Consider the following 14,732-nt stretch of genomic DNA (forward strand, 5'->3'; position numbering starts at 1 on the left):
TGCTGTTTATCTCGGGTAAATCCCCGTTCCCCGGTAATGAGGTCATTGTATTATTAGTAGTAATGAGAGCTATTTTTACTTTGTTTCCAGAGACCTCCTGTGAAGTGGGAGTCCTCTGTACACGTCGGTAATGCAAACTTATCAATAAAGTCCAAAGTGACAAATAATTATCATCGCGATTAAAACTAGATGGCATTTAGGCGGTGCTTCGAGGTTTGCGAAGTATTTTACGGATGCTAATATCGGGTTGTGTTGGCTGTTGGTAGATTGGTTTTGGTGGGGGAGGGGGACATTTCAACCCTCCAGCAGACAAGTTCAAGGTCTCGGGCGCTCGGAGCTCAAAGCCGGCGGCAGAGCCCGCAGCTGCGGGACCTCAGCCCATCAGAGCGCTCCGGAGGTGAGCTCCCGGACGGAAGCTGCTAGGGCTGGTCAAACTGAAGTGCTTTTAGAGCTGTAGGAGAAGAGGGTGCCGGCGGTGGCGGCGCCCGGCTCCGCCCGCCCCCTATCGGGGAGGGCCGTGGCCAGGAGTCCCCGGTCTGGGTCCGCCTCCTCCTCGGTGCGTCGCTTGCGCCGCTGCACGTGCGCGAGCTCTGGCGGCGGGCTCGGGGACCTTCGGCCAGGGAAGTGTAGGCGGCGGTGGCGGTGGCGGCAGCGTTTGTACATGTTCCGCGGCTCAGCTGCAGACTCCTGCGGTCCCCCTTCATCGCTCCTCTCGGCCTCGGGCGGCGCTCCCTCCGCCGCCCCGCGCTACCAGGAAGTACCTCGGCCTCTTTCGGTGCGTTTCCCGAGTGTCTCTCCACAAACCCATCCTCGGGCCCTTGCCCCGCACCCGCTGGTGAGTAAGAACTACGTGCGCCTCCGGCCCTGACCCGGAATCTCAGCCCTCTTGCCTCCGTGATGTCCCCGGGAACGTGGCCTGAGTCATCGTGGGCGCCCCTGCTGCTTCCCCCTGCCCCGCTGTCGCGCCCTCCTTCCCATCCCGGCCTCTCCAGTCCTCTCTGTTTGCAGGATGCATGCCTTTCCCCATCTCCTGCACTTTCTTCTCTCCTGCTTGGCAGCTTGTTCCTGGGGGCTCCGCTGCTGCTTTCTCTTCCCCGGGTTCGCGTGCGGAGCAGGAGGCTGCCGGCGTTCCCTGGAAAAATGGTTTCTGTTATTTGCAGAAATAGTGTATGGATGAGGAAGGAATGGAGAGGAGGGAACCTCGGGGCCCCATGCATTGGGGGTGGATCACAGGGCTTTGAACCAGTAGGAAAAAACCTTATTCAGATATGAAAATGGATTGTGTCCCTTTAATGGGAATCCCTGACTTGTGCCGGCCCCCTGGAAAGCTCGAGGGATCTCGAGTCAGAACCTCAGACACCAGCCTTGTGGCCCTGGCAAGTCACTTAACCTCTCTGCTTTTCCTTATCTGTAAAATTTGTTATTGTTATTGAAGCTCTTGTGGACCCTCTGTGGGGTTTTCTTGGCAAGGGTACCTCAATGGTTTGCCGTTTCCTTCTCCAGGGTATCCTTTTCTCAGGCAGCCAGAGGTTAAATGACTTGTCTAAGGTCACACCTCTAGGAAGTGTCTGAGGCCACATTTGATTTGAATCAAGGTCTTTCTGACTCCAGGCTCAGTACTGGGTCCACTGGGCCACCTAGCTGCCTATCTGTAAAGTGGGGATGATGATCACACCAAACCTCAACCCCCCATTGCCTAGCCCTTACCGCTCTTCTGCCTTAAAACCAAAACACAGTATTGATTCTAAATGGAAGGTAAGAGTTATTTAAAAAAAAAATTGATACTAAGAAGGTAAGAATTTTATAAATAAATAACCGAGCAAGCTAGCAATCTAAACCTGGAATGGCTTTTCCCTCTAGTGAACTAGTTTTGTTCAGTGATTTGAGGAGTGATTTCTCCTTCAGTAAAGGTGATTTGAAGAAGGCTGGCCCACTTCTTGTCAGTAATTCTATAGAGGGATAGGCACTGGACAAGATGCATTCTAAGGCTCCTTCTTAAGATTCTATAATTCTAGGAAATGTGAGTGATTTCCTTTTTTTTTAAGAATTTTTTTTTCAATCAGTAGGGATTATTTCCTCTCTCCTTCCGCTTCCCCCCACCCCATAAAAAAAGAAAACAAAAACTTTGGTAATAGACATTTTTGAAGTCATTGTTTACTCATGTCCTAATCTTTGTGACCAACTGACCCTAGCCGTCCCTCACTCTCTCCTAAAAGTCCAAGCTTCCCTGACACTTTCCAGGCATCTCACTCTGCTGTTCTCTTCTCCTTTTGCCCTCAGTCTTTCCCAAAATCCAGCTCTTCAGTATTTGATCTTTGATCTTCCAGTGAATAGTCTATATTAATTTCTTTCAGTATTGACCGATTGGATCTTGTTGTCTTGGAGACTCTCAAAAGTCTTCTCCAACACCACCATAAAAAAGTGTCAATTCTGCTTCCTGGGTGCTCAGCTTTCCTTAGAGACCATCTTCTAAAGCCATTGTTGCTACTGGAAAAACTACAGCTTTGACTCTCCAGACCTTTGTTGGCAAGGTACCCTCTCTTGCTTTTTAGTATGCTGCCCAGATTTGTTGAAGCTTTCCTTACAAGGAACAAGCTTCTTTTAATTCCATGGATGCATTGATCTTTGAGCCCAGGAATATAAAAGCTGATGTTGCTTTTTCCATTTCTTCTCTCTGTTTACCAGGAAGGGATGAAGTCAATTGCCATAATCTTAGTTTGTTTGTTTTTTTTTGATACCACTAGAGTGGGATCATCTGCCTATCTGAGATAGTTGATATTTTCCCCCGCAACCCTAATTCTAGCTTTAGATTCATCCAGCCTGGCATTTCTCATGATATACTCTGCATAGAAGCTAAATAAATTAGGTAACAATATACAGCCTTGTTGTCTTTCTTTTCCAGTCAGTTGTTCCATGTTTGGTTCTTACCTTTGCTTCTTAGCCCTAGTACAGTTTCCTCAGGAGACAGGATGATCTGAGACTCCCATTTCTTTGAGGACTTGCCACATTCTGTTGTGATCCAAACAGTCAAAAGGCTTTTGTGTAGTCAATGAAACAGAAGCAGATGGTTTTCTGGAATTCCTCTGCTTTCTCCACGATCTAGCAAATGTTGGCAAACTTGGTCTCTAGTTCCTCTGACTCTTTGAAACTCAATTTACTTTTCTGATAAGTCTTGGTTCACATATTGCTAAAGCCTAACCTGCAGGATCTTAAGCATAAGCTCGCTGGCAAGTAAAAAGAGCATAGTCTGGTAATTTAAACATTCTTGGGCATGGCTATTCTTTAGGATTCTGGGGCAGAAACTGACCTTTTCCAATCCAGTGGCCACTGCTGAGTTCTCTAAATTTTGGGGCAGAAACTGATCTTTTCCAATCCAGTGGCCACTGTTGAGTTCTCTAAATTTGTTGGTATACTGAGTATACTACTTTAATTTTTTTTTTAAGTTGTGTTTATATGATAATTTTCATGGAAGCATTGTTTATTATGACAGATAGTAATACTTCTCAAAGCTCACTTGACTTCATTCTCCAGGATATATGGCTCTAGATCAGTAACCATACCATTGTAGTTTTCAGTAATGTTGAGATTTTTCTTATTTATTTCTGCATATTCTTGCCACCTCTTCTTAATTTCTTCTGCTTCTGTTAAGTTCCTACTATTTTTGCCTTTTATCATGCACATTTATGCATGAAACATTCTATTAATGTCTAATATTCTTGACAAGATCACTTATTTTTCTCATTCTAATATTTTCTTTTATTTCTTTGCAGTGCTCATTAAAAAAAATCTCCTCTTGGTATTCTCTGGAATTCTGCATTCAGATATCTTTTCCTTTTTTCCCTTTCCTTTTTGCTTTCCTTCTTCCCTCAACTATTTATAAAGCCTTGTCAGAGAGCCATTTTGATTTTTTGCTTTTTTTTTCCAGAATGTTTTATTGCTGCCCCCCTTGTATAATAATTAGAACTTCTGTTCATAGTTCTTCAGGTACTCTGTTTACCATGTCTAATCCCTTACATCTATTCATCATATCCACTTCATATTCATAAGATATTTAGATCATATTTATATAGTCTGGTGGTTTTCCTTACTTTCTTCAATTTAAGTCTGAATTTTGAAATAAGAAACTCATGATCTGAGCCATAGTCAGGTCTAAGTTTTGTTTTAAAACCGATTATATAGTGCTTCTTCACTTTAGACTGAAAAGTATACAATCAATATCTAATTAAAACAATTTTTTTTTCAATTTATTTAGAATATTTTTCTGGTTACAAGATTCATGTTATTTCCCTCCTCTCTTTCCTCCCCCCCTCTCCTGGAGCTGACAAGCAATTCCACTGCGTTATACATATGTCTCAATATCTGATTTTCATATTAACCATTTGGTGATTTCCATGTGTAGACTCACCTTTTGGGTCACTGAAAAAAAAGTGTTTTCTAATAAGGTGTCTTGACAAAATTCTACTACTCTCTGCTCTGCTTCATTTAGTACTCCAAGGCCAATTATCTTGTGATTTCCTAAATTAGCATTCCAATCTCCTATGATATATGTGACTTCTTTTTTTGGTGTTTTTTTAGAAAATGCTATAGTTCTTCATAGAACGACCAACTTTGGCCTCTTTGCATTGGTGGTTGGAGTGTAGACTTATGTGATTGTCATGTTGAACTGTTTACCTTGGATTTGAACATATATTAATCTCATTTTTGAGATCAAACCCCAGAACTACTTTTCTCACCCTTTTATTGATTATGAGAACTACTCTCTAGTTCTTGTAAGAGATTCTTGCCTATGGTAGCATATATAACAATCACTTGAATTAAATTCACCCATTCCTATCCATTTAAGTTCCCTGACACAGAAGACATTGACATTTAATCTTTCATCTTCTGTTTAAACCACATCCAGCTTACCAGTGTTACTTCTATGACTCCTTTCCTTCCATATCCTCCACAGGGTAATCAAACATAGTTCTGAAAATATTTATATTATTTCTTTACTCTCTTTTTTCCCCTTCTCCAAAGATTATTTTAGATGCTGTCTTGGAACCTTAAGAATGGAGACAGTGGAAGTGACTGGAGTATCTATGAAACGTTCTCTTTCCATCGATGAAAATGATGATCTGACCCAAGCCGATGAAGCTAAAAGACGAAAAGTCTCAGAATGCAGTTTGGCTAAAGATCAAGAGACTCTGGATAATGACTGTGCCCTGAGCAATGAAGTTGTGACCAGGCAGCCAGAAACCCCGACTGCTGGAGAAGGTAGAAACAATGTTGAGGCCCAGATTGAAGAAGAAGAGGAGGAGGAAGATGGATTTTTGGAGGAGGAGGAAGAGGAGGAGGAGGATGGAGAGGTAGAGAGCTTTGCCGACATGATGAAGCATGGACTCTCAGAGGTGGATGTTGGCATCACAAAGTTTGTGAGTTCTCATCAAGGCTTCTCAGGAATCTTAAAGGAGAGGTACATCTTCACTTTGTTTATCGTTTCTTTGGCAGGGCTGTGTGTGGAGCTGAAATTCATCTCCAGGGTTATTATGAAAGCATAGCCAGTAAATTCATTCATTGTATTTGTGATAGTCTTAAGCGCTGGAAATGTTGGACCTTATTTTGGAAGAGGGAAACCAAGAGGTAGACCAGTCTGCAAAATATTATTTAGGAGCTCTCTTGTTACTTGGATTTAATGAAGATCTCTATGCAAATAGCTCCCATGTCTATATATCCAGTCCCAGTCACTCTCCTGAGTTCTGGATCCTTAGCACCAACTATTGTCTATATGTCTGCTGGACATTTGGATCTGGATACCCTGTAGTCATTTCAAACTCAACATATTCAAAATAGAACTCGTTATCTTTTCCATCAGGCATTCCCCATCTTTCTAACGTCCCCCTTTCTATCTAGAGCACTGTTCTCTTTCCTTCATCTAGGTCTGCCACCCCTGTGACATCCTGGGTTGTTTCCTCCTACACTTGGCTAAATCTTGATGTTACTCCACCTACAAGTCTGCCTCATCTGTACTCATCTCCCCACCATGAATCCAGCACCCCAATTTAGACTCTCTTATTTGGGTTATTGAGTAGCCTCCACTTTAGGAGCCCTGCCTCCAGGCTCCTCTCTTTCATTCTTCTTCCTCCCAGCAGCAAAAGTGGTTTTCCCAGAGTGCAAGCAATAGTGCTTTACTCTTCTTAGTAAATTCCAGCTGCTCCTTATTACTGCTGGGACCAAATATAACTTCCCTTGGCATTTAAGCTTTCACTGACCAACCTGGCCCCCAAATTATCTTTCCAACCTTAGTATACATTCCTGTGGTCCAATTAAACTGAATTTCTTACTGCTTCTCAGCTGTGGTGCTCAACATTTCAAATGGCAAATCGTCCTGTGCCTTTGTCCTAGCTGTCCTCCGTGCTCTTCTGTCTCCTAGAGTCTGATCCCTTCAAGATTTCACTCAAGTCCTGCCATCCTTCATCCCCTCCAGTGCCTCACCCTCCGCTGCTCCTGCCCTCAGTTCCTAAATCCCCTTGTATCTGCCATTCCTGGATGTTTGTGGTAGCGTGTGGTTCCTCAAGTTCCTTCTTTGTGTCCCCCAGCCCTTAGCACAGTTCTTGGCATGTAGGAAGTGCTCGATAAGTGCTGTTTGATCAATGGCTTCATTTACATGCTCTGATTGGTCTTGTCAACTAGAAGTCCTGCTCCAGATGACTTAATTTGTAATTAACCTGCAAACAATGCTGCTGATCATTTCTGAAACAATTTATTTTACTAAATAGGTTAAAGTTTTTTCCTGGAATTTTATAACTTAATTTCTTTAGCTCCTTTTCCTCCATGTTTTCACAGAGTGAACCAAGACAAGTTTCAGCCTCTTTTGGTTTTTTTTCTTTTCTGATTAGGATCTTTTATTTTATTTTATTGCTATCTGGAATTCTTGGTGTGGAAACTCCCTCCATCCATGCAACACAGCAACTAATATGTAACTGGATAGCTTTAGGACATTGTCTTTGGCATTGAGAGGTTGTGATTTGCACAGGGCCCCAGGGCTTCAGAAACAAGAGCTCAGGTCTTCCCAACTCCATGAGAAGCTCTCTAGCCATTGCCTTCTAGCTATACTGCTTCTTGTGAAAATTGAGATTTTTTTAAAACATTTATTAATATTCATTTTTAACATGGTTACATGATTCATGCTTCTACTTTCCCCTTCACCCCCCCCCGCACCCCCCCCATCCATGCCGATGCACATTTCCACTGGTTGTAATATGTGTCATTGATCAAGACCTATTTCCAAATTGTTGATAGTTGCATTGGTGTGGTAGTTTCGAGTCCACATCCCCAATCATGTCCACCTCAACCCATGTGTTCATGCAATTGTTTTTCTTATATGTTTCCTCTCCTGCAGTCCTTCCTCTGAATGTGGGTAGCATCTTTACCATAAATCCCTCAGAATTGTCCTGGGTCATTGCATTGCTGCTAGTACAGAAGTCCATTACATTCTATTTTACCACAGTGTATTGGTCTCTGTGTACAATGTTCTTCTGGCTCTGCTCCTTTCGCTCTGCATCAATTCCTGGAGGTCTCTCCAGTTCACCTGGAACTCCTCCAGTTTATTATTCCTTTGAGCACAATAGTATTCCATCACCAGCATATACCACAATTTGTTCAGCCATTCCCCAATTGAAGGGCATACCCTCCTTTTCCAGTTCTTTGCCACCACGAAAAGTGCAGCTATAAATAGAAAATTGAGATTTTTTAAAAAAAGAGTGACCCAAGTTAATACAATTTTACTGTTTCACCTTTTATTTAATGATAATTTTTTTTTTTTAAAACCTTACCTTCTTTCTTAGAATCAATTTTGTGTATTGGTTCCAAGGCAGAAGAGTGGTAAGGGCTAGGCAGAAGAGGTTAAGGAACTTGCCCAAGGTCACACAGCTGGAAGTGTCTAAGGCCAGATTTGAGCCCAGGACCTCTTATCCTTAGAACTGGTTCTCAATCTGTGGAGCCACCCAGCTGCCCCCTTAATGCTAATTCTTACTTGTATAGGCTGAGGGGAAAAAATTCTGAATTGTTGTTTTTGTACTTCTCCATACAAGTAACTTAAAAGCTCACAAAACCTCTCATTAAGTTTAGTGCTAGGCTTGTACCATACACAGGTCAGCATTCATTTAAAAAAAGAGCAACACCATAATGATGATTCCCTTGTGGCTTGATTCCTTTAGCTTACTAGTGAAGGTGGGGAAAAAGAACAGTTTTAGCTTGCTCAGTACTATTATTGATGTTCTTAACTGCTTGCAATTTATATAATTTATGAAAAACTGAAAGCTTATTTACCTGTTTTCTTTTTATTAGATACTCTGACTTCGTTGTTCATGAAATAGGGAAAGATGGCCATATAAGCCATTTGGATAATTTATCGGTGCCTGTGGATGATGAGGTAGCGACATACTTACTGACTTAGTAAGGTCATGTTATTTTCTTGCTTGGAATTTGGTGTATCAGTGACTGCTGGGGGTTTTAAATATATTTCTTTCTGTTTGCATTTTTTTTTTTTTTGTCATTTCTAAGGATCCTTCTGAAGATGTATTTACAGTTTTGACAGAAGAAGATAAGCAGCGTTTGGAGGAACTTCAGCTTTTTAAGAATAAGGAAACTAGTGTAACTATTGAGGTAAATAGGAGAAAAATTGTGAAAAATTTTACCGGTGTTTTTGTTTTTAATTTTTTACCAACTACATGTAATATCCAATGCCCACATGAGTTTTCCCAAGTTATAAGATTGAGCTTATCTCCCTCCCTCCCTTTTTTCCCTCCCCCCTCCCAGTGCTGGCAGACGATTTGATCTGGTTTTCCAATGTTTTTGCATTATCCTTTTTGAGTAGAATGTAATTTAGGCCCCGTGGAAGGCAGACCTTAACACAGCTAACCTAAATTGTGTTATTTGCACATCATCAGCATGGCTACTGTAGGATGACACAGCACTGGGGGGCAGTTGGGTAGCTCAGTGGATTGAGAGCCAGGCCTAGAGATGGGAGGTCCTGAATTAAATGTGACCTCAGACACTTCCCAGCTGTGTGGCCCTGGGCAAGTCACTTGACCCCCATTGCCTAGCTCTTACCACTCTTCTGCCTTGGAAACAATACACAGTATTGATTCCAAGACGGAAGGTAAGGGTTTTAAAAAAAAAAAAAAAAAAAAAAGAATAACACAGCACTGGAATTTCTGGCCCTTCCGCTTTTTGAGTATGTTTTGGCCTTTGGTGGTGCTGTGGAGAGAACGTGGGGCCTGGAGGCGACGTGGCTTAGGATGCCAGCCGGCACGTTCCTTCAGCTCTTTCTCCCTAGCTCCCTGCGCAGCCACACGAGGGTGGCTGTGGTAGTGCCTGCCTCCGCAGGTCGTGCACGGGTCTCGTAGAGAATATTTGTAAAGCCACGGCGCCTGGCACAGAGCAGGTATGTAGGAAATGCTCCTCTCCTCCCGCCCCTTCAATCTCGGGGTGCTCGTAGGATAAAATGATTTTGTAAATTTGCAGATCTGAAGGGGCTACGTCAGGGCTCTTAACCTCAGTCCTTGTTCTGAGGCCCATTGATCTAGCACTTTGCCTCGCTGATGGCAGTGGCCGCCAGGCCCCTGGGGCTCTCCTGTCAAGAACTACGGACGCTGTCGGGTCTGGGCCCAGGCGCAGACTGTGCCTGTCTGAGAAGCTGCTCCCTCTTGGCAGGGGCCTCCCTCCCCGTTTGCGGCCCTCCCTTCCCTACGGCACCGCGGCCCTAGCCAGGGACCTGCGGATGACCACACTGGGGCGTTGGTAGCAGGGACCTCCACAGGGATAATCCAGGCTCAGCTCCCCCGAGCTCCCTTGTGCTGGCCCATGTTACAGAATGCAGCCCTTCAGGTTCTTGTCTCGCACGTCTCCCTTTTGGATGGCCATATTGGCAGTGTTGCTAAAAATAAAACAAGCCTTAAAGGGTCGTCATCAAATGGAGGGACACTGTGCAAGCCCTTAAAGGGGAGAATAAAGGACTTGGGGACTGTTTCAGAGAGCTAGGCATGGAGAGGGGAGGTCCTGGGTTCCAATCTGGCCTCAGACACCTCCTTCGCTGGGTGACCCTGGATAGGTCACCTAACCCCATGGCCTAGCCTTTTAGAGACCATGTGCTGTGCTCCGCCTCGTTCTCCCACCCAGGGGGAGGGAAAGCAGAGGGGCATGGCCCAGCACTGGGGGAGGGGGCAGAATGGGGCAGAGGAGTAGCTCCGCCCGAGTCCCTCTGCCTTTCTTGTAATGAACTCTGCCAGGGATGGCGCACAGGCCCACAGAGAGGCGCCGACATGGGCCCTTTCTACTCTTCTGCCTTTCAGCCAATACACAGCCTTGGTTCTGAGACAGAAAGGAAGGAGTTGGCAGAGTTGGTCCTGTCAGGACGCCGAGGCGGTCAGAGAGGCTCCACAGGACACTTGGGGATCTCACGTCGGCGTGCCAGTGACTGTCGGGCCCAGCGGGCCGTGGGGAAGGCCTGAGCGTCCTTGTAGACGGAGCGCCGGGGCGCCTTCGCCCCAGGACCTCAGCGGGCACACGGGGTACCGGGCGAGAGGCCAAGCCCTCTGGGAGGGGAAGGAGGATCCCAGGCCACCCCCACCCTTGTGCTGCACACTCGGGGCAGCGTCAGGGGGCCTCCCATGGCCTCCCCCGACAACAGCTGCATCTCTGGGTCCAGGACGGGGCACTCCCTGCACAGGGACAGTCTCAGGCTCCCGCCTCGGGCCTTTTCCACCAGCAGAAGGTTGGGCTAGAGAAGTCCCGGGCTCTGGTGACTGCGTGCCCCGGCCGGGATGGCGCCTCCCAGGCAAGCTGGCGGCGGGTGCCAGAGCAGAGGAGGGCGCCGAGAAGCGGCCGGATCAGAGACTGTTAAAAGGGACCGAAGGGGAGCCGCCCCGGGAGAGCCGGAGCATTCGTGGCTCAGGTCAGGAGAAGCCGGACGGCTAGGGGTGTCTCCTCCTGGGCACACCGTGGGAAGGCGTGAGAATGATGTTGCCTCTGCCGCGGCCTGGGCTTCTCTGAGGCGGCCTCCGACACGGATCCTGGGGGGTCCCGCAACCTCCGTTTCCTCCTCTGTAAAGGGGGTAGAATAACAGCGCCTCCCCCTTGGGGGTTGTGAGAACCGGATGAGATCATCCTCGCGGACGCACCTTGGCGCTGTCGCACTCTTTAAATGTTAGTTATCGTGCCACGGCCTTTGGGCAAGTCCCTGCCCTTGGTGGTTCTGCGGGCGTCCTCGTCTGAAATCCTTTCACCCCTCCGTCACTGGCTCACGGCCCACTCGTCCCCACCCCGTGGGGCTTTCTTGGCAGAGAGGCTGCCCTGGGTGCCGCTTTCTTCTCAGGCTCACTGGCAGATGCGACGGGTCCAAGGTCGCCAGGATAGGAGTGGCCGGAAGAGCCGGACCCAACCGTCTAAGCATGTGGAATGGGGGCTCGGGGAGGAGAGCCTCCTAAGGGCGTCTCGGGAGAGATCAGGCCGCGGGACTTTGGACGTTCTCTCGCCAGTGGGTGACGCACTAATGCCTGGGAATTTAACCCCAAAAGGCAGATTGGAAGACATCAGGAGCTGTTGACTCATTTTGTTGCTTTTAAAAATCTCTTTAATGACTTAAAAAAATACAATTTATGGAAGCCTTTTGTCTGTAATGTCAAGTAGGGGAATTTATAAAGTACTCTTCAAACCTTTTAAGTGCTGTATCAATATGAGCCACTATTTATGTGTTTTTTGAAAACAGTTTATGCATTCAAGGATCCAGGGTGTCCTGAATGGGGCACTGAGTAGGGATGGAGGGTTTTGTGCTTTTTTTTTTTTTTTAAGCAGGTCACATAACTGACAGAAATGTAAAGAATTTAATATTCTATTAGATCTGTTTGTTCATTTTTTTAAAAAATCATCTCCCATCCTTGTCCTCCCTACCTATTTCAACCTCCGCCCACCAAAAAACTATATATATTTTGTATTTACTTGCATATGCTTCCTCTCAATAGAATGCCAACTTTTTTTTTTTAACCCTTACCTTCTGTCTCAGAATCGATACTAAGTATCAATTCCAAGGCAGAAGAGCAATAAGGGTCAAGCACCTGGAGTAAAATGACTTGCTCAGGGTCACACTACCAGGAACTTAGATTTGAATTCAGGACTTCCTGTCTTTAGGCCTAGCTTTCTATCCACCAACCTACTGTGAAAGGGAATTCTTGGTTCTCTGTGAGTTCGTACCTTACTTGATGCCAGGTGAGAACAAGGCAGAAACTTGAGAGTTCACACATTCAGAAAGCTGTGATTCCAAAGGTGAGAACTCAGATAATTTGGAAACTGATTGGCCCCCATGAAAAGGGGCAGGGACAGGAAACCACCATAAAAGCCATGAAAATCCTTGAGGAGGGAGGCTGGTGAAGGAGTCTGGTGAAGGAGGCTAGTAGAGTGAACTCCAAGAAGAGAGTCACTCCAAGAAACAAAGTTGGCTCAAAGAACAAAGTAGGCCTCAGGAGTCACCTTTAGCTCCAGTCATTGTCCTGGGTGAGTGAATAGCTGGTTTTCCCTTCCTGTCTTCTGGAGACAGTTTAATTCTGATTGAAGGTTAATAAGTCCTGGCTGAGCCAAGCACTGGAACAGTATTTAGTTAGATAGGCTAATGTCTTTTTCTGTCCTTTTGTATTTCTCTACTTTCACCTCTTTTATAAATAATTTATAATTTTCATATATGTAGCCAAACTATTAATTTTAAAACTTACATTTTCTAGCTGCCCCCAGAATGTAAACTTTGTGATAACAGAGACTACTAGTGCCTGAGTTCAATCCAGCCTCGGACATTTATTATTTGTGTGATTATAGGCAAGTCACTTAACCTGTGTGCCTCAGTTTCCTTGTAGAAAACGGATATGATAATAATAGCACTTTCCTCTCTAGGTGGTTGTAGGGATTTAATGAAATAATATTTGTAAAGCCTTTAATACAGAGCCTCATACATAGTAGGCCCGCTCTAAATGTTAACTATTATTATTACAAACATTTCCAAATTGGATGCCAAGTTCATTAAAATGTATTGATGATGATAGCATTTATACAACTCTGCTACAATAATTTATTGTTATTATTGGTGCCTGGCACATTAGTAGATGTTTTAAGAAATCCTCATGATTTAATGTTTCCGTTTTAGGTTGTTGAAGATACCAAAGAGAAAAGAACTGTTATCCATCAAGCTGTGAAGTCTTTGTTTCCTGGATTAGAGACGAAAACAGAGGATAGAGAGGGGAAAAAATATATCGTGGCTTACCATGCAGCTGGAAAAAAGGCTTTGGCAAGTAAGTGAGTTTATTTGTGTGCTGGGGGATGAGGGGGCTTCATTCACCTCAACACTGAAGTTTTCCAGGGAATGGTGGGGGAGGGGATCGATATTTGTCCATTTCTTATTCCTGTCTAGGAACATTTAATTTTCATTCAGTGAAAGATATGCATGACACCAGTCAGTCCTTCAGAGAAATTGAATATTGTCTTTTGGAATACTGGAGTATTATGTGTGTTGTTGGTCCAAGCTGGAAGGCTAGGTCTAAATGATCTGCTTTGCCAAGACCCTTTTCTTTGTGGACAATGAATTTATTTCTTATGGATCCTAAAATAATTTTTGGTAAATGTGAAGAGGATTGGGTATACATCTAATAAGTAAGAAAGCTGTTTCTCTATATTAAGGGAATTCATGTGGAAGTGATAAACTAAATCTTACTTATTCCAAGGTAATGTCTGTAAAAAGAAGATAATTAAATAATGTACTGAGAAAATGAAATGGGCATCTGGTCAAAAAGAGGAAATGTTGGGGCAGCTGGGTAGCTCAGTGGATTGAGAGCCAGGCCTAGAGATGGGAGGTCTTAGATTCAAATCCGGCCTCAGACACTTCCCAGCTGTGTGATCCTGGGCAAGTCACTTGACCCCCATTGCCTACCCTTACCACTCTTCTACCTATAAGTCAATACACAGAAGTTAAGGGTTTAAAATAAAAAAAAAAAATTAAAAAAAAAAAAAAGAGGAAATGTTGATTTTTCTCCTGCCCACAAGCAAATTGTTGAAATAATATTTTAAGACATTTCTGCATCGAAACATTTAGGTGTTTCTTTTAAGCGATACAACTTAGATTGAGGTTTTAGTTCATTGTATAATTAGCCAGTAACATCTTTTTCCAGTAATAAGATTAGGAAAACGTATCAGTAAAGGATGTCTTAATCTAATTGGTAAAACAAGAAAAAAAAGCCATAAAACCTTTTGGTATTGTATAATTGCTTCTTGGAAATGACCATTTCCTTAGGCTTGTATTATATGTGACTAAATGTGAATGGAATTGTAAGTTCTGTTTTTGTAGGTTTTGTCATTGCCACTTTCTTACCCATTTCCTTTGCTTAAGCCAAATTAATTTTCCCTTCATTCCCTTTGTATTTCTCCATTCTGTCTCTTCTGCCTTTCATGTTCCAGAGGCTCTCAAACAACCCCCTCCACTCTTTTTTTTTTAACTTTTCATTTCATAGTTTCTGAAGGCCAAGCACTTTGGCCCAGGGCATAGAGGTAGTGTCTGTGGTGGATTTGAAGCCTGGTCTTCAGATTCCAAATCCATCTCTTCATTTTATGGAGAATCACAGAATTATTCCATAGTTGGAAGGGACTTCGGTGGTCATTTGATCTAACCAGTACTCCCAGGAGATGACCACTTCTACCTCCCTGACCAGTGATCC

General features: G+C 44.3%; 1 protein-coding gene across 1 annotated transcript in view; it reads left to right on the plus strand.

Moving 5' to 3' along the window:
- The first annotated feature begins 654 nt into the window (after positions 1–654).
- The window catches only part of PUS7 (pseudouridine synthase 7), a 41,149-nt gene continuing 27,071 nt past the window's right edge, over positions 655–14,732 (plus strand). The window contains exons 1-5 of the mRNA XM_044679950.1: positions 655–835; positions 5,020–5,455; positions 8,329–8,413; positions 8,545–8,646; positions 13,172–13,316. Coding sequence (XP_044535885.1) covers positions 5,052–5,455; positions 8,329–8,413; positions 8,545–8,646; positions 13,172–13,316 — 736 coding nt within the window. The 5' untranslated portion in view covers positions 655–835; positions 5,020–5,051. The remainder of the gene's footprint in view (positions 836–5,019; positions 5,456–8,328; positions 8,414–8,544; positions 8,647–13,171; positions 13,317–14,732) is intronic.

This window comes from Gracilinanus agilis, chromosome 5 (genome assembly GCF_016433145.1).
Source record: "Gracilinanus agilis isolate LMUSP501 chromosome 5, AgileGrace, whole genome shotgun sequence".
Classification (NCBI taxonomy): Eukaryota; Metazoa; Chordata; class Mammalia; order Didelphimorphia; family Didelphidae; genus Gracilinanus; species Gracilinanus agilis.